The sequence below is a fragment of the Hippoglossus hippoglossus genome, chromosome 18 (genome assembly GCF_009819705.1).
Source record: "Hippoglossus hippoglossus isolate fHipHip1 chromosome 18, fHipHip1.pri, whole genome shotgun sequence".
Classification (NCBI taxonomy): domain Eukaryota; kingdom Metazoa; phylum Chordata; class Actinopteri; order Pleuronectiformes; family Pleuronectidae; genus Hippoglossus; species Hippoglossus hippoglossus.
In genome coordinates this window covers 6,993,053-7,016,664 of record NC_047168.1, presented here as the reverse complement: position 1 = coordinate 7,016,664, position 23,612 = coordinate 6,993,053, and the positions used below count along the sequence as shown (strand labels likewise).

The following is a 23,612-nucleotide window of genomic DNA, read 5'->3' as shown; positions in this document are numbered from 1 at the left end:
TGGACTGTCAGTTGGTTGTTTCATTTGGTGTTACAAGGAAACCAACAGCAGAACGGCACATAACTGCAAATAGCAGCCAACACTTTTAATGAAACTGCCCATGCTGGCAGCATGCGTCAGTGGACACAGCAAGAAAAATGTTACTGGCTTCAACAGTTCTTTGTTTCAGTGACATTTCACAATGCAAAGTGCAGAAGCTGGTAGACAATGAATGTTTGCTCATGTGGTTTGAGAAACTTTTCATTGGACTTTTGTTTTATTTATCAAAATGATTGGATATTCTCACTCTCCATTATTTTCTCTTGCAGAAATCAGAACAATCGATTGTTTTATGATAACATAAGGATTTTAAACATTTAATACAAGTTTAGATTTAAACAAAAAAAAAAAAGCAACCTTGACCTTTACCAATGCGAGGCCTCAAGCAAACATGAACACTTACAGCCACATCAACTACGTCAGCTCCAGCCTCAGCACAGGCCAGCATGGCGGCTACAGCGGCTCCAGCTGTGTCGTGTGAGTGCACATGGATGGGCACATCTGGGAAACGCTCTCTCAGAGCGCGGACCAGGAGCTTGCTGGACTCTGGCTTCAGCAGGCCGGCCATATCCTGCGGAGACAGGAGCAGACACATGAGAGGAGTAAAATGCTTGAAGGAAAAATGAATCATTTCTGTTTAACACAACATATTAAACAAATATTTGCTAGTGAGGATTTTCATGTATTTTCTCTTCTCTTCACATCTTAATATTGGATGTGGAGTCATTGAAGTCAAACAAGATTAATTTAAACTACCTGTCTTATTGCTCATTAGTGGGAGAACGTGCACACAACAGGGGCCTGAGGCTGCTCGTGAAAGTTTGAGTACACCATGAATATAATGGGATTATTTGTTGGACTCAAACAAGTAAAAAGACAAAACAATTGAAGCAGAAAGCACCGGTTCACAAATAACAAAATCCCCAAAGTGATAAGGGGGGGGGGGGGGGGGGGGGTATTGATGACATAAATTAATACATTACTAATAAATTAATCTTAATAATCATTGTCTTATAATTAATTCCTCTTAATTTAAAATTGCCACCCTGGGGCTAAACATCTTTTAGGAATTTAGTTCAAGACCTGGCTTCATCTCAAATAAGCCATGTGAGAGAGAAAGTTTCAATTTAACTGGTTCAAAAAAACTCCTTTTACAACCATTTATTCTTGTAGAAAAATCACACTGTTGTAGATGTGAAGAAAACGATCAAATAAAAAAAAAAAGACAGACTAAAGTTTAGGGCGTCACAGTCTTGCAATGATGATTAGAATCTATAAATCTTAACTGATATTAAGAGAAGTTCCCAGAGAGCTTAGATGTTTAGCTGCGCTCCCTTTGATGATCAGTGCCCCCCTTCAAGTTATAGTGCACGCTCATTTTCCTCTTTTAAAACTTCATTAGCTGTGCAAGCCTTTTATGAGATTGCCACTGCTGAGTGTGATAGTTCACACTGCGATAGAGTTTATCATTTCACGTTTGAAAATATTCTTTCATGCTTGAATAAAGAAATTAATTCAATGTGAGCAGTATCAGTCTACTCATTTAGATGAGCAAATGCAACTTATTTCAAAAGCAGCAAAAAAAATGAACCTCATCTGTGTTCAACAGTTAACATGAGTGTTTTCTATTAATCAAAAATGCATGTATGTGTTTTCAGTGTTTTACGTCACTATTATAAATTGGTGAAGTTGGTTGTTGCTAAACCAAACTAACTTGTTTTCAGACATGTACTGAACTCTGAGAGGAGCTGGACTTCCTCCTCAGTTTCTCCTGCCAGCCCGCAAATAAAAACTAAGAAATGTCCTAATGAGCTCATGTGAGAGCACAGGAGATCCTCTGGATGGCTCAGCCCGAGCGAGTGGGTGTGTTGATGATGTTTCTAACGCGCAAAAAACTGAAACATAAACAAAACTATCAATATCTCAGGATGATAAAGCGGAGTCCGCATCATAAAAAGATATTGAAAAAGATGTTAAGAGAGCTTTTGTACCCTGGATGACGAAGGCATTGATGCTATTGACCGGCCCTCTCGTTCCCCTGACCTAAATCCAATTGAACACCTATGGGACGTTATGTATCGTGTATCCGACGCCGCCAAGCACCGCCCCAGACTGTGCAGGAGCTCACTGATGCCCTGATTCAGGTCTGGGAGGAGATCCCCCAGGACGCCATCCGCTGACTCATCAGGAGCAGGCCCAGACGATGTCGGGACTCAGGAGTGCACACAGGCACGAGGAGGCCAGACAAACTACTGAGTCACATTATGAGTTGCCTTGATGAAATTCACACAAGTTGGATCAACCTGTGATTTTAATTTTTTCACTTTGATTATCGGTGTTGTTTTGGTTCCATCCCTCAATGGGTTGATGATTTTGGTTACAATAGACAGTGGTCTTTTTCTCAACTAATTATACATCAGTAGAGTTTCAACTTGAATCATTCGTTCATCAAGATCTGATGTGTGATTTAAGTGTTTTCTTAATTTTGCTGAACAGTGTATAATGACACACAGCCTAAGTGTGTAAACAAGCAAAGAAGTAACTGGAAACACTATTTTTATTCATTTTTAATGGCAGATGAGCAGGGATTTCCACTCACATTAGGAGTCTTTAGATTAACACAGGGCTTACTGTCTAGAACTCTAAGTAGTAGTAAACAGCTCTTAAAGCAAACACTCCAAGCTCTTATTTCCTCACCTTGATACACAGGATGTGGGTTCCAGCTTTGACGAGCTCATCTGCCAGTTTCAAGTAGTAGTCCAGGGAGTACTTCTGCCGCATTGGGTCAGACACGTCGCCCGTGTACGAGATGGCGGCCTCCACGACGCCGCCTGCGGATCCGGCAGCCTCCATGCCCAGCAGCATGTTCGGCAGGTAGTTCAGGGAGTCAAAAACGCGGAAGATGTCCATTCCGTTCTCCTTGGCCACCTCGCAGAACCTGGAGGAGAGGTGGGCGGGCGGCGGGATGTTAGCCAACAACATAGAGTTAATGACATTTAAAGTGTACACAAATCTAAGGCTGTGTTGAGTATCACACTTATGAGTTTGTCTTCATGCACAGCGTATCCCAGATAATAGCGCTGGGTTGGTGTAAGCCGTTTACATCCATCTCCATATCAACACTCGTAAATATTGCTGCACCTGCACTAATACAATTTCCTCACCATTTCCATGAAAAGTGAGCTTACCCAGCCTGCAGGAGCGCACAATAACTCAGGAGGAGCGCATTCCCGTCTCATTATCCAAACTGCTCGTGGTAAATCCCTCCCTTCTCCCCCCTGTATCTTAATCAGGTTTTTCATAACTGGGGTGAGCGCTGCGTTTGTGTGAATGCAATATTTAGACACAATGAGAGCTTTCGTGTTGGTAAATAAACCGACGTACTTAACGTTGTTCCACAAGGGGATTACCAGTCCGACGTCTGCATGTCCGGTATTTATTTAGAGCTACAATGCATACAAGTGCTGTCGAGTGGAAGTTGCTTGGCACGGAATCAAACACACCGTGCTGTCCTACATATCCGACTCGGAGCTGAAGTGATCACTATTCATGTGATTCAGAATGTTTCTGTCAAAAACTTTGCTTCCCTCAAGAAGATCTAGTTAGCAAATCATGTGACCCTTTCCTTCCTCCAGGCATTTTTAGATGTTTTCCATTTTTTGTGTTGCTCAGCGTACAGTAGTGCGACCCTGTGAAACGCACTTTAAGTCAATGAAACAAAATGAAATTACACTTTGATTTGATTTACTTAATAAAGGCGATAAGGCCACTTGGCTGTGGGCTACTGCGCTGATAATGTCCAGGGCGAGAGAGTGACGGAGGGAAGGGAGGACGGAGGGAGAGAGCCGAGCAAACACATCAGAGCCATTCATCACAATCGTGCACATTTTCGATGGCACTCCCCCTATGGGACAGGGAGGGAGAGTGGGAGAGGGAGATGAAGAGCATTGGATGTAGAAAGAGGGAGTTAAAAAGAGGGGAAAGAAGTGCCTGATGCAGAGAGATGAATGGAGACGGGAAACAGGGAGTTATAAGAGTAGGGATAAATAATGACTGTATGATGGGAGAGCGGGGAGGACAGGAGGATAACAAAAAAACATGGAGGACACGGGAGGTCTGTGTGTGTCAATGTCAATGAGGGAGGAGGGGAGAGCTGCATTAGTCATGAAGCCACTAGTAATGTATTTGAGGTGAGGGAAATTACATAGGTGTGTGTGTGTGTGTGTGTGTGTGTGTGTGTGGCCTTGTCGAACTGACTGCAGGTGTGTGTGTGTGTGTGCTTGAGTATACATGAGTCATCTACATCACTGAGGCAGATTGTGAATCCATTTGGAAGAGTGTTAGAGAGTGTGTGTGTGCGTGTGTGCGCATGTGTGTGTGAACAAGAGTATTTATGGCCCCTAAATGGCTTACTGCTGTACATATGAATCAACAATGGGTCAGTGAAATGTATGTAATTCACTGAGCATGGCAGGGGGCAACACGAACATGAAGGAAATTGACCTGATTTAATGTTTGTGCCAGTTGTGTATCTTCTATTATCTGCATTTGGACACGTTTAGAAAGGAAGCAGCTGTGTCTGAAGGCTTCATACTACATATACAGACATTATAGACATTTACAGAGTGTAGGAGAGCGTGGGAGGGAAGTGGGTTGTTTATTTACTACCGAAAGTGATCGAGCTTTAAGCAATGGAAGAAATTTTGAATGAACTATACAAACAGTGGAAAGAAAAAACTGCAGACTGTCCAGCAGTGTGTTTTTCCTTCATCATACGTCGTTTGGCCTGAAAGTTATAGCATGAGCCACGGGGAAAAAGGACGTGATGCAATTAAAAGGCTACCAAAAAGAAACGTCTCATTACCTTGAGTAAATATTGAGGTGCACACGCACACACACACACACAATTATCTATTTATCTATCTTAGAAACACAGTCAATTCAACCTTCATACAACCCTCATAATAAAAATGTTTTCATTATTAAAATTGAAACACTTTGTTGATTGACAAAAAGAACAATTTGAATAATTATACGTTTGGATAATAATTTTCTGATTCTTGAAAGAGGAGATGTGACAAACTAGCTTCAGCTTACCTGAATTTTTGGGTCTACAGAAAATCTTGTTTTGTTCAGAGTAATTGCCTTTCTATTGTTTCTACCTAGTTGTTTGTGTGCTTATGCAATAATGGCAATGCATTTCGATCATTTCAAATCCCTGGCTAAGCTCACAGCGGCACAAGATCATATATGGAGTTGATAGTCGCCCATGTTGTTCCCATGGAAACAACCCAGTCAGGGGAATTTTTTTTTAAATAATGTGAGTGACGGACAATGAAGCTGGAGGAGCGGCAGCTGGTTTGAAGAAAGCATGATTATAATTGATGCTTTCCACCATTTCCAAATAAAATGTGTTTTCTGCACAGTACACAGGCCAAATAGGACAAGGTTCTGGGACACAGAATTATGTGAGCATGTTCGCAGGGAGACTGGGTGTTAAAGCCCGTGAGCTCTTAAACGTTTGATTGAAGGATAGAATGTGGGAGTATGTGTGTATGAGAGTGACTCACTTGAAAACAGCGTTATCAGGGTAGTTGGTGTAGCCCACAGCGTTGGCCCCTCTCAGCAGCATCTGGAAAGGGACATTTGGGATCAAAGCTCTCAGCTCCTGGAGCCGCTTCCATGGGCACTCTGACAGGAAGCGCATGGCCACGTCGAAGGTGGCACCTAATGTCACACACACACACACACACACACACACACACACACACACACACACACACACACACACACACACACACACACACACACACACACACACACACACACACACACACACACACACACACACAGAGAGAGAGAGGGGTGGCAGTTAATTTCAGCCGTCATCTCAAATCCCGACTTTGATCTCAATTTTAGGCTCCAAAACTAATATTTCAAAGTTATCACATTATCCACAACACACACACATATGGGACACAAAATCCACAGTTCTGCTTTAGACTGGTTCCCCAAAAAGCCTAACTTTCTCTTTGCAGCTCTGTCTGCCACCGGGCATGAAATTTCACGGGGAAGATGAAGGATTGATTTGTGGGCACAAAAGAAGTGCAGCACAAACAAAACAAAAAGGAGTGGAGACCTGCTGTTTTCCCCAACGTAGCAGAAATGGCAGACGGTGAAACAAGTGGAGTAAATGTGGAGTCTCCACCCGGCAAAAGAAAAAGAACCTGGTTGTCAGAGGAGGGAGAGGAAACGGTCTGTTAAAAGGAAAGGTCGAGAGTGACCCTCAGACAGGCGTCACATGAAGTAGAGTCCCAATGGTCAGCTCGATTACAAATAGAGATCCATGACTTGACTAAAGTTAGCATTATTTTCATGAGACCAGTAGGTAATACAATCTGTTTATTATTACAACTGTAAGAACACAGAGAACAGGGTTTCTAGATCAAATTTGAATTCTTGTTGCTTTGGAGAGAAGCCAGGCTAACAGCAGTAGCCATGTTGCCAAGTCCGATGCGAGAAGCCAAAAACCAACACGTGATTTAATGTCCAACCTACAAACAAAAAACTAGTTTTCTGGTTGTTGTCTTTTTAAATTGAGCTGTGGTTAAAACGACTATGTTCTGTTGTGGTTAGGTTGATAAACAGGGAGCGTTCCGGCACAAACATTAATACCACTCGGAAACACAAGGGGGAAAAGTTGCCACTTAAAAGTCACTTTAAAGTCGAAGACATGTTTCAGTGGAAAAAAAAAAAGATAGCGATCTCTCATTTCCCATTCTGGGGGAGTAGATTAGTAAATCTCATTCCCGTTTATCACATCAGCCAGAAATATTGAAGGTTCCAGAGGTTTTCTGCTGATCCAACACTGCCATCATTAAATTTGATTTTCTGAACACTCACACATTTAGACACAGACAGAATACTAAGCACAAGTCAGAGTTCCTTTCTCTGGGAGAAGCAGAAATGACACGGAAAAACCCTCCGTTTTAAAAGTTCTTGAATTTGTCTTCCCCAGATTTGGATTTTGGCCAACGTCAGCATGTCTAAAGCTACTGGCTCAGAGCGGAAATGACTCAAAGCAATGGTATCTGATGTTAAAGTATTAATATTTCATTGCACATGAGATATCATACCATGATGCTGAGTGAGGAAATTCATCTGGGGCAGCGGAATTTACTCTAATAATTTGATAACACGGATCACGACTGACAGCTGGTCCCACGTGCAGGGCGTTAGGCACGGGCGCTGCTGTAGCGCGCGTTTTTAGAGCAGGCAGCGTCCAATCTGCCATGAAGATGTACTGGAACAAATCAGGTGGACGGATGGGAACAAGCATTTTTTAGGCAGTGCCCACTATTCACCAACCTGTCTGAAGATTGAGGAGAGAAAAATCACTTATTTTGGGGTAAACTGTCTCCTGGAATAGGTGTGGGAATACACGGTGCGTTGGGCGAGAGTAAATTTAACATAAAACTCAATAATAAACAGTTTTTATGTCTCATATTGGTAACCTCTTTATCCCAATTTCCCCTGGTGGGAAAATAAAGTTCTATAAAGTTTACCTCCATCTCACGCTCTTGGGTCCATAAAGGAATGCCTGCGATGAATATAAATGATTAATATCTGTAATTTGAATCGCTGAGTTACATAAGCACACACTTCTCAGCAGTTATCAGCATTTTTGCTTAAGTGTACAATTATAGCTCTTATGCATCTGACTCATTATCCGGACAGATCAATTTTTATGTCATCTGTGACTCCATTGCATTGCTCTGGATTGGCTGATTTGCCTTCATATAGTCCAGACTCTTGTGGTTGCTCTCGTCTACATCCTGTATCAAAGACAGATCACATACTTTTAAATATTTAAAAGGTATTGAAACCCACTGATTATATAACCACTGGAGTGAACAATACATGTTTTTTTTAAATCAATATCCATTCATTTCTCTTGGAGAAATTGGTGACAATGTAAAATAAAAACGATGTTAAAGAAAGTGGAAGAAAAAGGTTTTCTTGGTTGTGCCCCCTAATCCAGATTCACACCAAAATTAAACAGGTTCTTCTCGGACCCATTCCACATCCTTCCACCCATTTTGATGGTAATCTAATCAGTAGATTTTACATAATGATACTAAGTAACTAACTTAAAAACGGATATTTGAGATAGTGCCTTTTCCAGATAGTCCCGCTTTACAGATTTAACAAACAAAAATAAAATACGCCTTATTTGAGGAATCATATATAGAGAAGTGACAAATTAAAGGAAAAATCGGAAAAGTAAGTGGAGAAACAGGATGATGAATCCTCCTTCAATAGGAGGAGGCCACTGAATGGTTTAATGAGCATGAAAATGATGTGAATCGAATGCTCTGGCCTTCACCAGTCAACAGATCTCAACCCAATTGAATTATGGCAGATTCTGGACCGACACATCAGACGGCGCCCTCCCAGCTCCCTCATGAAAACATCAAATGCTCGAATTCGTCTTGGAAGATTGGCGCTCGTCTCTCCAGCATAGTTCAGACACTTGTAGAATCAAGGCCAAGGTGCATTGAAGCTGTTCTGTCGACTCGTGGCGGCACAAGACCTAACTGAGCCACTTTGTCGTTTTTTTCCTTTAATTTGTCATCCTTCTGTGTCTGCATTATGTGATCCAGTTCATATTACTGTATCTTCAATGGTGTAAGGAGGGAATGCTATATCAGGAGGGGACCTAATCCTCAAAGGGCTCCCACAGGCTTAATCTCTTCAATGATTCATTCTGCCTTTAGGCAGATGAAACATGTGAAAGCAATATTCCCTAAGACCACTCTATGGAAAAACGATTCTTTGCATAGGGACATTGTGTCAGGGTAACAGCAGTCAATACTCACGTGGTCATCTCCCCTCAGGGGCTTATTTTCAGCTCTAGGTGATTTGAGCACAGCCGGGCGTAATATTCTTTATCCCTGATCACTTTGGAAGAAAAGCCCATTGTATAGGGACCTCGCATCAAGGGAGACATGGTAGTTATTCCTCCCGTGGTCATCAAATGATTCATGAGCAACTGTTTAAAGGTACATTTACAGGCTGTCACTGAGGGACATTGTTTGCTGGAGCTGAACCTCACACTACAGCGCAGTTAGTCTAATTTGAGCTTCACAACTTTAATCAATATGAGGCGAGAGCATGGCCGGCTGCTGGTGAATCTGGGCATGCTGAATGTATGATTAAAAAAAAATAGCTACACATTATCCTGAGACATAATGTGAAAGGTAACAATGTTCTTTAATTAACGAGGCAATGCAGTGATTTTATTGATGGAGTTTACTCATCAAGAAAAGTCATCCTGTAAAAAACTGTTGTGGAACCTCTTAGAAAACTGCTCCTAATGATGTCTCTGTTATCTGCCACCGAGGCAGTTCCCGGGCCGGTTTGGAGCCAGTGCCTAAACTTGAACCAGTTCTTTTGTCTCGACAGCCAAAAAAATGGTTCTCGGCCAGAATAACTGATTCCAAGTCGTCCAAGTCAAATTAGACGGAGCTTTGGGGACAAATCCTGTGCGGCAGTGTGTGAGCAAACCACAGATTCAATTTCAAACTGGAAGAAACTGAAGGAGCACAGGAACCTCAAAAAAAGGACGGAGGGTTTACAGAAAGAATAAAAAAGGAAAGTGGGTGACAGAAGAGACATGGCAAGACAATAATGTTAAGAGATGAGTGAACCCACCGAGGCAAAGTTATAAAATCAACATAGACTGAGAACAAAAATGGAAAGATGCTTTGTTCGCTGGTTTGGTTTCTTCGCTCACAAGTTTCCCAACTTTGAAATGAAATGAAAAAAATATATGTTTTGAAAACAGGAAATGGAGCAGCCCCATGTGGGACTGCTGAAAGTAACTGATCGTACTAACTAACAGAAACAACCCACTGACACGAACCCTGATTGTCAGGAGAAGCAATGTGTGTCAAAAGACTCTGTTTTCCAAATGTTCGGTTGTTTATTTTTAATAACTCGAATTAACACAGACTGTATTTATTATATTAATATGTATTTTCACAGGAAGATATGCAAAGATATTATAATACCGCAAAACTGGTGAAGTCCCAGGACGGTGTCAGGGGGATAGCTCTAGAAGTTATTCTGCCTTTAAGAGTTTAAATAATTATGAGAGAGTCCCATTCTGTTTTCTCTGACTCACAATATGAAGGAGCTGCTGCCGCCTCAAGAGGATTCACACACTAACACACTACACAACTTTTAACCGAGAAATACAAATGAATCTTATGCTCCGCAGCTCATATTATCAGCTCATTACAGAATCATTATGTCAGGAGGTGTTAAAACTTCTCCAGCTCTTGTTTTACATCTGATTTCACTGATCTGTTCTCTTGTCGTCCTCGTACGAAGGGGAGACGAGTGTACACTCACAAAGGACTGTTATAACTTCAAGCTCCTTTATTGACAGAAGCTTTCAAAACTCGCCTCCCACGGAAATTCAGACATTAGTGCTTTATGAGGGAGGGACACGAGTTCTGTGAGGAGGACTCAAAGTAAAACGTCCTCACTCTTCTCCTGCCATTTATCACGACTGGACTGGGTTCAGAGAGAAGATGGTTCTGCAGTGTTTACTTTGAGCTTTTACTGCATCATTTGCCAAAGTTAAGAACATTCAACACGTTGTCAGCTCGGTTTCTGTCAATTTTCATAAATCGTACTGTAAATTGTGTCTAAGCCTTAAAAAGGAGGTGGTGACATTACTATGAACTGTTAGTTAGTAAACTCACTTTTCTGGCTCAAACCTTATTAAATGTGTATTTCCTATTAAAGCATAATACAACTCCATGAATCGATTTAGAAAATCTTACCCCACTGCCTTGCTTGCATCTCTTTGGCATTTAGTTCAATGAGCCGATGGTTTAGACTTTGAAAAACCTTTAGAAGTCTCAGTTTAGAAGACAGGAAACTCCTCGTAAATTAACATCTTTAATGATCAACCATTAAACGGCCTGAAATCATGCTCTCTGCAGGATGCATTGACTGCTTTGCACAGTTTCTATTTCTCAGTAGGAAAAGACAATGGAAAGCTCAGTTTGGGCCCTTTTATGAGTACAACGTGTCTGACTGTGCCTGGAGATTCACATTTCCTAAAAGGTGGTTTATGACAGATTTTGAAAGACAAACGATTCCCCCCCCCCCCCCCCCCCCCCCCCCCCCCCCCGTTGGAGTGCGTTTGAACCCAGTGAGGCTGCCGCAGAGTGGAAGGATCCTTAGAAGTCAGCGAGGTCGGGTTTTGCATAATTCTAAATGATGGTAACAACATTTGGTAAACACATTTGTTAGGGTCTAGCTTTAAGGAATTGTGTGTTTATCTTGTTAAAGGTTTCACAAGTAAAAAAATTTAATGATTAAGAAAAGGAATAATTTGTCCTAATGGAAGCACTTTCCTCTTTCTGAGCTGGCTCACACATAACGACACAGGACGAGGGGGTTTCCTGGTGTCTATTCAGCAATTTCCTCCAGGAAGAGGGACCAAGTTCACGAGGACTTTTCATTTTCTCCTCAAAGATTTACTTTTGGTGTAACTACGTTTCTGGTCAGTCTCACAATAACCCTGTGAGACTGACCCCTTTTTGTCGTGTGATTTACTTTTGCTGTGACCTTTTATCGGTTCAAACACGAGAGGAGTAGACAGGTGCCTAATGTGAGATCAGCTCAAAGTGCCACAGTAATGAAATGTATTACTTCTCCCTCCTGACTGGTGCACCATGATCAGCAGGAATTTCATCTCAGAACGGCTTCGCAGCATCGAAGAGGTTTCACTGGCTCTAACGGTGTCAATGAAAAAGAACCCCCCCATGTTTTGTTTTAGGTTTTTTTGTTGTTTGGCTCTTATGTTTGCTCTCATTCCAAGTAATACAAGCGCAATCACAATTGACTATAATTGAGCATCAAATGAAGTGTTTCAACCTCAAGAGGCGCACTGGTCATATCTCCTCCACAAATGTGCATGTCGGAAGTGTTTGAGCCGTATAAATGAATTTAGTCTTTGAAACCAGTTCGTAACAACTGCACTTCACTTTGGACCGTTATCAAGAAGTGTTGATAATTGGTCTCGTTGCCAACTGTTCAAACACGAAGCACGTATTCTCCTTCTCTGGCCAATTTCAGAGTAATTGCATATTATACGGGGACATTATTGAACTGTTCATGCCTCAAGAAGTTTCAATAACGCGTTGTTTTCTCCATTCATGCAAGAGCGGGCGAAAGGTGCAATCACTGTCTATCGAGGGAACCTGCGGAAGAGTGACTAGGGGGAGTTGAGATGGAGAATCGAGATGCATTTTCAATGGCCCCTCATTTTCAATGACTGAAACTGGAATAGTGAGGTACAATCACTGTCAACAATGAAACATGGTGCAGGTCTAAAGCAAGAGTCGGCGACAATGGGAAGTAAAATAATTAATAATTAACAAAGAGTTTAATTAACATGATGGTCATCGAAGGAAGGAAATTCATGGTATTCTTAAAAGGCTGCTTATACGAGATCAAATATTACAGGAATTTTAATTCATCATATTTTGAGGAAATCGATTATTTACTTTTGAAAGATGATGTCCATCCCATTAAAAATCTATAACCTTAGACACGTTTATTATTGTAATCAAGACGACAAAGTTCCAATATACCTGCTGCTGATAGACTCCTATTGGTCCGAGGGTCCAAAACTAATATGGCCATTTAGATTGGAAGATGATTTTTTACTTACAGCCAGATGAAAAGATCAATATCAGGACTCTGCATTAAAAAATTCAAAAAGGAGCCAGAATATGATGAGCTGAGCCTCGAATAAAGAATGAAAGCATGTTGAAATTCCTTGCCTGCTTCTGCCAGACCCCACACCGCTTGAGAAAAGTTTTCAATGATTTGAGGAGATGGAAATTTGGAGAGTTTTGCAGAGTTCAGAACATTTTCACCGTCACAAAAATATTCTAAATGATCAAGTCACGTATTCAACACACTAAAACTCACCTCCCCAGTTCTCCAAGCTGTAAAGGTTGCTGAAGTTGTGGCTGACGAATGGTGAGATCTTTTTCAGGTCGTGGGTCCGAACCCTGGTTGCCAGGAGCGATTGGTGAGCGTCCCGGAATGTGGTGTCCATCAGGAGCAGACCTTTGTGGGCGCGCACGGCCTTGGCGAATCCTTCGGGACCATCGCGCAGCAGCACGTCGCGGAAACCTACTGGAGGGTCGCCTGTAAATGGAGGACGAGAGGAAGAAATGTGAGCAGAGGAAGATAATTAAATGAGAGAACTGTGGTTTGTGAGAAATCAATATCCAATGCTTAAAATTGACCACATTCAACTGATTATGCACACTTCATAATGTTCAATCTGAAGAAAATATATCTGAACACTTAATAAAAAACGTAATATATCAATTACAAGTATTTTCTTTCTATATATGTTATGCGTGGTCATATGAGAGTATCATTTTATCTATCGAACCTTTAGCAGTGGATTTGACGGTAGATACTTCTTCAGTGTCTGGACAAGATAAACGATGTTACCATTTTAACAAGACACCAGACAAGCGGGTAAACTCATGTTATTTACTCGGCGTCTCTCTTATGTTGGCGCCGTTAACAAGTCTGGCGGTCGTCATAACCGTCGCTAATGAGGTGGACCCCGTTTCCTTTCATTGCTGCTCCAACCACCCTTACCTCAGGTGGATCATCTATAAAAGAATACAGGAATATAAACTCGGCAGCCGGCTAATTTAACACAGAACCAACGGATTGGTCCTGCTGACAGTGACTCATTGGGCCACGGTGTGTTCTATATATAAAGCAAACAGCTACTGTTTAGCAAACCAACAGATCCGACTGACTGAGCTTGGTGCTGTGTGTTTGCCAGCAGCAGCTGGTTCTGCACTTTCTGCACATATTAAACATTTCTCAGCCTTATCTGGCCTGTGACCCTGCTTTCGGGTTTTCACATTTCTCACGACACCAGCTGTCATGTTGCTGTAAATTTGAGTGCGGCACATATTTGTATTCCATTTTCCAGAGTGTGAAGGCAGCTCCAGATGGATTACACTGAAGCAACACGTTTTCTTATTGTTTTGTATATTTCCATATAATATGTTAGTTTTATAAAGACAGTTCCCAGCCCAAGGGGCATGAGAATGTCTGCACCGTTGTGATTGCCAGTCCTTCGAAAAGTTGTTGAGACACTTTACTCAAAACCACAGACGTAAACCTCATGCTGTTGTTCGAGGAAACGTCAGGGGATCACCAAAGTCAGATGTATCCTCTGGAAAACGTGTGTACGTGATTTCCTCCAATAGGAGCTGAGATATTTCAGTGTGGGACCATGGAGACATGCAGCTGTGGGTGAAAATACGACAGGAGTAATGCAAGCTAAAAGGTGAACTATAAACATGAAAGTAAAGAGCTGTTCCACTCCCTGAGGAACCCAGGATGAGGAGTGTCGGACATGACTTGATGAGTGTTGCAGCTTTCAGCATTGTGATGTCACATGCAGTGGCAAAGTATACATCCTCACCACTTAAAGCCTCAAGACGGAGGAATAAAAACAATCGCTGTGAAATCCCCAAGACAAATACTGGCATTTTCAGTTTATTACAGGTGAATGGTGCTCAAAACAAACACACTACACTTTGTGGAGACCTCGCTCCATGTGTGCTGCTGTAACCAGCCCCCTCTTATAATCCTCTCCTTCCTCTCGCTGTCTGACTCGCAATTAAACACAACCAGAGGCGCTGGAATATTGGAAGCAGGATTGGGGATCTATTTTTGCTGGGGTGTGTAGAATCATCAATCAATTAGACTAGTTAATGAGGTACTTTCTGCCTGCTTAGTTACCCTCCAACCCGCTGTCCCTCGCTTTCTCTTCCCCTCCATCTCCCTTCCTCTCCTTCTGCGTGGTTGAATATTCACTCTTGACCTTTTATTGTTGTACCTCATCCCTGAAAACAAATGATCTCCGCTGTAATTGTCTCTAAGGCCAGCATGAGTGAAATTAACTGCTCTCACACACAGGCGCGCGCACACACGCACACACGCACACATACATTTCTCCACTCAGGCAATCACAAATAGGCTCTGTTGAGCTTTGTGAAATCACTTTGCCGAAGCAAATAGATACAGGCACTTTGGACTTATCGAGTGTATAACACAGAGAACAAGGGGGACACACGACACACATGTAGCCACCTCTGCGCACACAGGAAATGATTTATACTCAAAGACATCCTTCCCTTTCACAATAGGGAAGAAATGAGGGCATCACTCCAGAGACTACGGTGGCTTATGCATGGGACATTTTCCTTAAAAAAAAAATTAAAAAAAATAGCGAGTGGATTTGTGTAGGTGTCGCATCGTACAGAGCAGAAACCAAAAATGTGTAGATACAAGTCCCACGCGGTTGCTGTGCTTGACAACTGACCCACTTGCAAACACAATCAGACATTCTCTTGCACTGAAAACACCTCACTCCCACTCCCTAGCTTCTCTGCCCTCACTTCACTCCCAGCCTTCCAGGCTGGTGTCAATTCATACCTCTTCCCTTGACATTCTTCACCTGCCTGCTCCCTCTCTGCACACTGCAGCTCTCCACCCCCAGCTCAATACCAGCTGATGTGACTAGATAGAGTGAGCTATTGCGCTCAGAGGTATTTCTTTATTTGCAATTTGTGGAGGAGACAATCTCAGAGTGATAACAGCTTGCTTTGTCACTCTCCTGAGCTGCATCTACCGCCCAAGAACACTGGGTAAATATCTGGTATCTTTGTGTAAAGGAACCTTTTAAATGGCAGATTCTGATGGATTATGCATATAAGATTTAAACATCAATATGGTAGACATTAATGACTTTCTATGAAACCATATGGTGGCTGCATGGCGCCGTGAGCTGACAATGAGGCCACACTACATTTGTGATCTGAGCTTCTCTGTTCTTTGCTTTGGTTGCTGGTCCAAGTTCCTGTTTTAGCTGCATGTGAGCCCCTCCCTATGAATTGGGTTGGCCCTCCTCAAGTTAATAAAGCCATATGGCTCCAGCACCGACTGTATGTAAACTTGAGAGCTGGCTGAACACACCACACACATCATTCACTGTAAACACACCTGTGACCGTCCCCCCACTGCGCTGTTAGACAAGAAACACAATGGCTGCCCATCAGCACAGAATAGCTCTGCTAACAGCACTAGCCACGCATGCCCGTTGAGTATGTGCTGCAACAGTAAGCGCTAATTTGAAAACAGTGAAGCATCTCAAACGGAGGCTATGACATCGACAGGAGCACCAACTTAAGACGCGGTGTAGCTCGCTAGATTGGGATGCATAAAACTATTCAATACATTCAATTTGTGGTTGTGCGTTTAGGGGGAGGGGCATAGGTGTTAAAGTTAAACTCATTTTAAAGCTACTTGAAAATTAGATTTTGGGACCTGAACAGAAAAAACAACGGCCTTTTCTGTTTAAAGATGATCCAAAACAGGCAAGGAAGGAGAAAAGGGAAGATTACGACTTAAAGACAATCAGTGTTTATCAGATTTATGTAAAAAAAGATGAGGCACAGATGTTACATATTGTTCTACCAGCCAGTCTTCTACTTTAATCGTAGACATGAAAATACAGCTCACAACAGGGGGGGGGGGGGGGAAAGAAGTCTGTCATTTTTATTAGTCATTCTTCCTAAAGCTAACTCTGAGGCATCTGGTGATTAACCTCTACATGTCCTCCATTAAATAACTCCAGACAATAATTGGAACAAGGTGTATTTATACAGCATCGATGAACCACCAGCCATCAGAGGGGACGTTTCAGACGACAAATCCTAATTAGAAAATAATGGCCTTTGAGTCCTTAACACGTTGAGTCAGGACACCATCGCCCCGTTGTTCAGAAATAATTTTATTCCCCATTCTCCTTGGTGTAGCTTTACTTGTGATTCCTTCCATATTTAGATGTGACATTTTGATACATGACAATGTCAGTCTAAACTTTGCTCTTCTATCGTCTGTGGGTAGTGCACAGTAACAGTCCTTCCTACTCGGTTCCCCAATCATCTACATCACCATCCATCTCCGTCGTTTATCTTTCCACATCTCCCTGCCACTGCCTGACCGGTTTCTCTACATCTGGGGATTATACGCTGCCCAAACCCTCTCTTCTCCTTTCATAACCTCTTTCTCCTTCCGTGGCCCTGTACCTCCCTCCACAGAGTGCGATAATACAGACCTAATCCCTCTCTTCTCTCAATCCCTCCGTTGAATGAAAGAAAGGATATAAGCACATTACAAAACTCATTACTAGGCTTTAGGTATGCCTCTGTGCGTGCCTGTGCTACATTTAACTACCTCATCAGCTGCTTGCTATAGGTTCGAGGGGGCATGCGCACAAAGGGTGTCTGCCGATAGAACACCAGCTATTCTGAGCGCACATGCATGTGTGTGTCTGCTTTTTTGCAACGAGACAGCTTTAAACACGACATCTGCATAAGTGGCTAAGTGGCGGGTAAGCACACAAACACACTCGCATGCAGGATGTACCCAAACACTGCAGATTAGTTTGTCCTACTCTCCTCATTCCATTCCACTGTGCACGCTTTTTGAGATGTCCGATTTGATCAGTTATGCCCGATTATGATTCATATTATTCACATTATTTTGTTATAAATTCATGTTTACCGGGCACGCTGTGGTATGTGCTGAGGCAGAACAGGAACTGATGAACATGTCAGATTGATACAGCCGACAGGTTTGCTGTCAAAAGGAGCAGCTGCGTAAATTCATGCCAGTTTGCACCCCGCAAATAAATCAACCTGGGAGGTGCAGTGAGAAAAGGGTGAAATGTGCATCATCACAGAACGACCACAGGGAAAGACTGTGACATCAGGTGAAGACTATTCTTCTACAGATATTTAAGCTTAAGAGTGGAACTCATCATTATTTTAAAATCTACAAAGACCAAATGTGATGTTGATTTTATTCTGCAATGCGATTTTGACCTAGTTGGCGATAAATTATAAGAAAAAAAAAAGGAAAACAGGATGTGTCCATTACTTGGCACGGTCCAGGAAAAGCAAATTGTCCAAGATATCTGACTCTGTCTCGATTTGTTCAGATATTCAGATATTGTAAACAAAGCCACTTCTCACAATCTGAGAAGGCACGAGTATGTAGGTCTTCTTAAACAGAGGAAGTGACGTAGTCTGTCCTTCAATGACGCCCCCTCATGTAGACACTGCTAACAACAGCATGAACTCCAATGTAGTCTGTACTCACAATAGTGTACTTTTGACTTAATGAGCACGTCAAATAACTTGGCCGTTGGACTTTCCTGTGAGATTCCAGGGTTGCTGGGGCGGAGCAAGGTGAGAGGCACAAGAACTCGTGCCTTCACAAACAATGAGCTCCATCCTCTTACTGCTGTGCTCACAGCTCAGCACACCACTCGGGCCAAAACCTTTTTCCTCCCCAAGTGCTAAACTGAACCATTTAGGGAGGCCCTTTCTGCCTACAGCTATCAGACTGTTCGACAGCTCATTTGTCATTCAGGCAGAGCTTTTAACCAAAGTGCCCGACAGATCCAGTATTTACATTTTTAGCATTGTGCCTCTGGGGGGAATGAAACCCCCCCAACCCTTGCAGTGGCAGTGCCTTGCTCATTTAGACCAAACGTAATACATGAAATAATAATGTAACATGATTGTGGCACGGTAACGGTTCAACAACAATTTCAAGTGGATCAAGCGTTTGCTTTAGACGGACATACCCATGGTGACAGGAGGGAGGACAGGGTCTATGGAGGAGGGCTTAGCCTTGACAGGAAGGGGTGTAGTTGGTCCATTTACCATCACATGACCTATATGTGGGTATACAAATAGAGAAGAAAAGTCAGATGCATTCCTGTAACATATGGAACAAATGATGTAAAAGAAAAACAGGGTTTAGGCAATTAAAGGTCAAGTGTGCAAGAGCTCTACGTCTATCAGCAGAAATTGAGTATGATATTCTTAATTATGTTTTAATTAGTGAATAATCTCATGTGTTCTTGTTACTTTAGAATGAGCCCTAAGGAGCTAGACCTCTTTCACAAAGTCCACAATATTTCTACAGCAGCCAAGAACTTATAAACCAAACACAGACTTTATAGAGAGGTTCTTATTTTACACATTTTAATTTTTTACCCGAAGGCCACTACAGGTTTTGCCTCCACACTTGGAATGGGAGAGGTGAGGACTATTCAGTTGGTTATAATGTGTAGCTCCACTGCTAGATGCCACTAAATCTTCAGAGCTGAACTTTATGTCACAATTTGTTAGACGTGTCCTCCGACATTTGTTAGATTGAAAGGGCCTCAGCACATCAGATACAGAGAAATCTTGAATTTCAAGACTCCAGGACTTGAAAGCTGATATATTTCATACATCTTGGAGTGTGGTACATGGAGCATGGGTACCTCTATCTTACATTGTTTGAACTTGAGGTCGTAAAACTGAAATCGTATGCAAAAATAGCTCAGCACTCGCTTTTACTCTTGGGTCTCGAATTTCTGATTATTTCATTGAATCCATTATATTCTTCCTCTCGCTTAAATCGCCACAGCGCAACTACATTACGTTACATGCAGTTAGTTTTGCATAAAAGTTTAAAGTGAGAGAAACCACCATGGAGTTATAGCTCTGTTGCAGAAATGTGCTTCCTTATAATCACTGCATTTATTTATAAGGTCAAACCAGCAACAGACATTTACTGCTAAATATCAGATACTCAGAAACAATGGTAATGTCACAGTGAAAATGATTAGTGAGTGTGTGTCTTTTAGGCTCTGTTCAGTGTGTGTGTGTGTGTGTTATCTCTACACTGACCCAGGTAGTGCAGGAGCTTCTGGGCTCGGTTCTGAGTGGGTTTGAGGTTGAACAGTTCCTGGTTCTCGTCGATGAACTGGGTGTCCACGGTGGAGTGGAGGAACTGGTGGTTGGACAGCACATTCTGGAGGAACGGGATGTTTGTCTAAGTGTGGAGAGAAACAGAAACAAAAGGAGGAGACTTTTACTTTGTGATCTTCTCAAATTCATACAAATATAAACACAAAGCAGGATTTTTTTTTATAGAGAAGTAAGAGTGTCAAGACTGTGCTCAACATCGTTTCTGCATATTAATCACTCGAAAAATCATCTCGCTTAAGAGCAAGATAATAAACAAAACACTACACACTGGTAAACACACAAAGAGAGGAATCACGCAGGACAGAAAGCAGAATACGCTGAACGCTGCTCAATCCCAGCTCAGACAACACACACACGTGGAGCAGACAGAGAAAGTCAACTGTTGAAAGTAATTACATTCCTTTTCTATTTTGCCGTTGTTTGTTTGCCTCAAAAGTGTAATCCCAGCAATTAAGCTCTCTAAATTAACACAGAGCGCGAGACTGAATGAAAGAGGGGAGAGGAAAGAGATGTAATTGTTTGAGTGAATTTCATTACTTAATTTGTCGCTAATTTTTGTTCACACTTGTACGCCCGTCTTAACAATGTGGGGAGACGACTTTAAGCTGTGAATGGGGGGGGGGGGGGGGGGGGGGTAAGATTGACACAATAATGAATGGGTTGAGACTGGTGGGAAGAAAAGCCAAAGAGAAGAGAGTTGAAGGGATTGAGTGAAATATGTTAATATGTTCTTGAAGCGGCTTCAGATGTGTTATGCGCTGTTTAATGTCACCGAGGAAGAGTGAAGGAATGTAAGCGGTGGGAAAAGACTATTTCTTCACGTTGGGCAAAAATTTCTTTGTATATGACGGAAAATGTCAAGAGTTTGCGGTGACATTTCAAAAGATGAAGAAAAGGAACAAAATAGAAAAATGGGCTGCCACTCACAAGGCAGTGTCGAGGATGCACACAACCAGAGCTCGGAATGAGAAGATGAAGCCGGTCCCTGAGGAGGTCGTGGGTACAGCAGCTTAAAAATCTAAATAGATGGTTCTTAGATGGATCCCTGTGCCTTTCTCATCAAACAGATGAGTATATGCAAACACAGAACACGCCACAGATGGACGGAATTTACGGCTATAATTTGGGCATTTAACTGACAGTCAAGCCCAGAGTGACATGGAATAATTGCTGCGGCACAATCACTCAGGAATCCCATAATTGGGAGAAGGAAGTCAGGCAATAAACTAACTGTACAGACACACACCTCATTACCGGCACTGTGTCGGAGGGAGAGAGGGAGGGAGGTGTAGCCGGGAGATCAATGCAGTCGGGCGAACAGCAGCAGTGAGGAGCGAGCTCGTGTTGGTCACGGAGCCGGAATGAGACGTGTACAGTACGAAGTGAAAGTGTGGGTGAGAGCAGGAGTCATTGACATTCTTCTTAGGAGGAGAGAGGAGGAGGAACAAAGATGGAGACCAAAGATGACAGCGGGATATATTATTTATATACGTTTCAGTTGGCTAAGAGAAAATCTAATTCCACAGAGGGGACGATCTGCTGCTTTGTCAATACATAGGAGCAACGCGACATCATTAATATTGAAAAAAATTGAATTTGAAAGAGAAAACTTTCCAGACATTTAAATGCCCAGTGAGAGAAGAAGAGAGGATTTAATCCCCCCCCCACACACCCCCTTCTCCTACGAGGAGGAGAGGGAGACACACGGATGTGCTACACTGCCAAGTCTGATTTGGAAGCTGTGGACCAAATCAAGTTTCTGCTGAACACTACAATAGTGCCGAGGCTTCTGAAACCTGTGGACATCATCTTCTCTTCCATTGATAGCATCTGCAAACATAACTCTATTAAAATGTTGTGCGGCGCTGCCTCACGTACCTGCCTCCTCGAGGTAAATATGGAAATGTGGAGATTGTTTTTATTCTATTTAACTGGATCAAAATCAAAGCGTTGACTTATGTGGGGCAGCCAAACGCAAACTGGCAATGGGAGCTCGTTAGGTATGAATTAATGTTATACATTACATAACATGTGTAAAGTAATGGTAGGCCAATGGTGGAACCCTGCTGTTTCCTACCGTTGCCAGACTTAATGGTGTGCTAACCACCTATCTGCAGTTATGTCTAATTTAGGCCTGCGGTATGCTTGGTGTTTAACCACGTGTACATGCAGGCAACCAGCTGCGTCCTGAATGTGAAAATGGAGTATTTCCTTTTTATCCCAGAACAAGTTTTAACCCACAACAAATATTTTCCCCATTTGCACTACACAAGACAAGGACAAGGTCAAAGGTTTAAAATAAGTAGCACAAAAAACTCCAACTGTGAAAATTAAAGAGAGGCGGGCCTTGGGGCATTTTGGAGTTCTACCTTCACAAGTCTGGTATTTTTTCCCCCTCATTCACCCTCTCATCAGTTCTCTGTGTTTGATGTCATCTTCATCTATAATTTATACGTGTAAACTTAATGAGTGAGAGTAAGTAAAGGAAAAAAAGTGGGCAAGAGGTATAAATAAAATAACAACGCTAGACAGAGACATGGTGTGAGGAACAAATAGAGCGAGCAGATGCTTATTAATGAAATGCTCGGAAATAATGGTGAGGGAGGATGGAGACACCAGGAATACATGACGCTTTGTCCTTTCCTCTCTGCTGTACCAGATCAATGTGTTCATTATCAGGCTTCTCTATGCCTGTGGCTACCTCACACACACACAGACACACACAGTCGCACAGCTCCTCCTCCATGTTCCCTCTAATGATGTGCAAACAAACTCTTTGGTCTCTCCCTTCCCGCCACTCAGCATCTCTTCATAAGTTCCCCTCAGTCTTCAGCCTTTTTTCTCTGATAACACACACGCACACATAAGCACAAACTCACAGACGACAGAGGCTCTACAGAGGATGCCCTAGAACATGGCTACAGCTCTCACAGCGAGATGTACAGCGCGCAAAACACATGCACGCACACACTTTCCTGCCAGTGACGACTGTTGCTCCTGCTCCAGGACACACACACACACACACACACACACACACACACACACACACACCCCCCTTCAGGAAGTGTAGTAGTTTTAGTGGCAATATAAACACGTCCAAATGTGAATTATGCTCGAGTTTACATCCACGCGGTTGCACTCACACGGCTCAGTATCAGAAGTCACTGCCTCCGTTTGGATCAAACCAAATCACATGTGGACTTTTTTTTTTTTTACTCCTCCACCTACAAAATGGCATCTGGTTGTGTCGACCCTCTCTCTTACTCTCGCAGCACTCGGTTTATCAACAGAAAAGTCGGTTTTATTGCCATTCTGCTCACAGCCGGTTGTTATCGCTGCAATCAGCTTTACTGGTGATTGCCAAAGCAACATAGTGAAGTAAGTATCGATGTCCCCGGCTGGGAACACAAGTCAACTCAACACAGCGCCACCTTGAAACAGTTACTGTTGCAGCTGCTCGTTTCAGGTGTTTCCTTTATTTCGACTTTAATTTGTCCAACACTCAAATGTTGTTGTTAATATAGACGGAATTTACCGCTGACAGTAATTTGCAGTCTGGATATCTTCAGGGAGAGAAGAAAAAAAAACATACCACCTGCTATTTTATGT

At 42.5% G+C, this 23,612-nt stretch overlaps 1 protein-coding gene across 3 annotated transcripts in view; it reads right to left on the bottom strand.

Moving 5' to 3' along the window:
- The window catches only part of pcxb (pyruvate carboxylase b), a 265,650-nt gene that overhangs the window by 38,217 nt on the left and 203,821 nt on the right, over nucleotides 1-23,612 (bottom strand). For all 3 annotated transcript variants that reach the window (XM_034569452.1, XM_034569451.1, XM_034569453.1), the window contains 6 exons: nucleotides 19,923-20,067; nucleotides 18,827-18,916; nucleotides 13,057-13,278; nucleotides 5,610-5,766; nucleotides 2,737-2,977; nucleotides 443-610 (listed from right to left, as the gene is read on the bottom strand). In XM_034569452.1, the coding sequence (XP_034425343.1) occupies nucleotides 443-610; nucleotides 2,737-2,977; nucleotides 5,610-5,766; nucleotides 13,057-13,278; nucleotides 18,827-18,916; nucleotides 19,923-20,067 (1,023 nt within the window). The remainder of the gene's footprint in view (nucleotides 1-442; nucleotides 611-2,736; nucleotides 2,978-5,609; nucleotides 5,767-13,056; nucleotides 13,279-18,826; nucleotides 18,917-19,922; nucleotides 20,068-23,612) is intronic.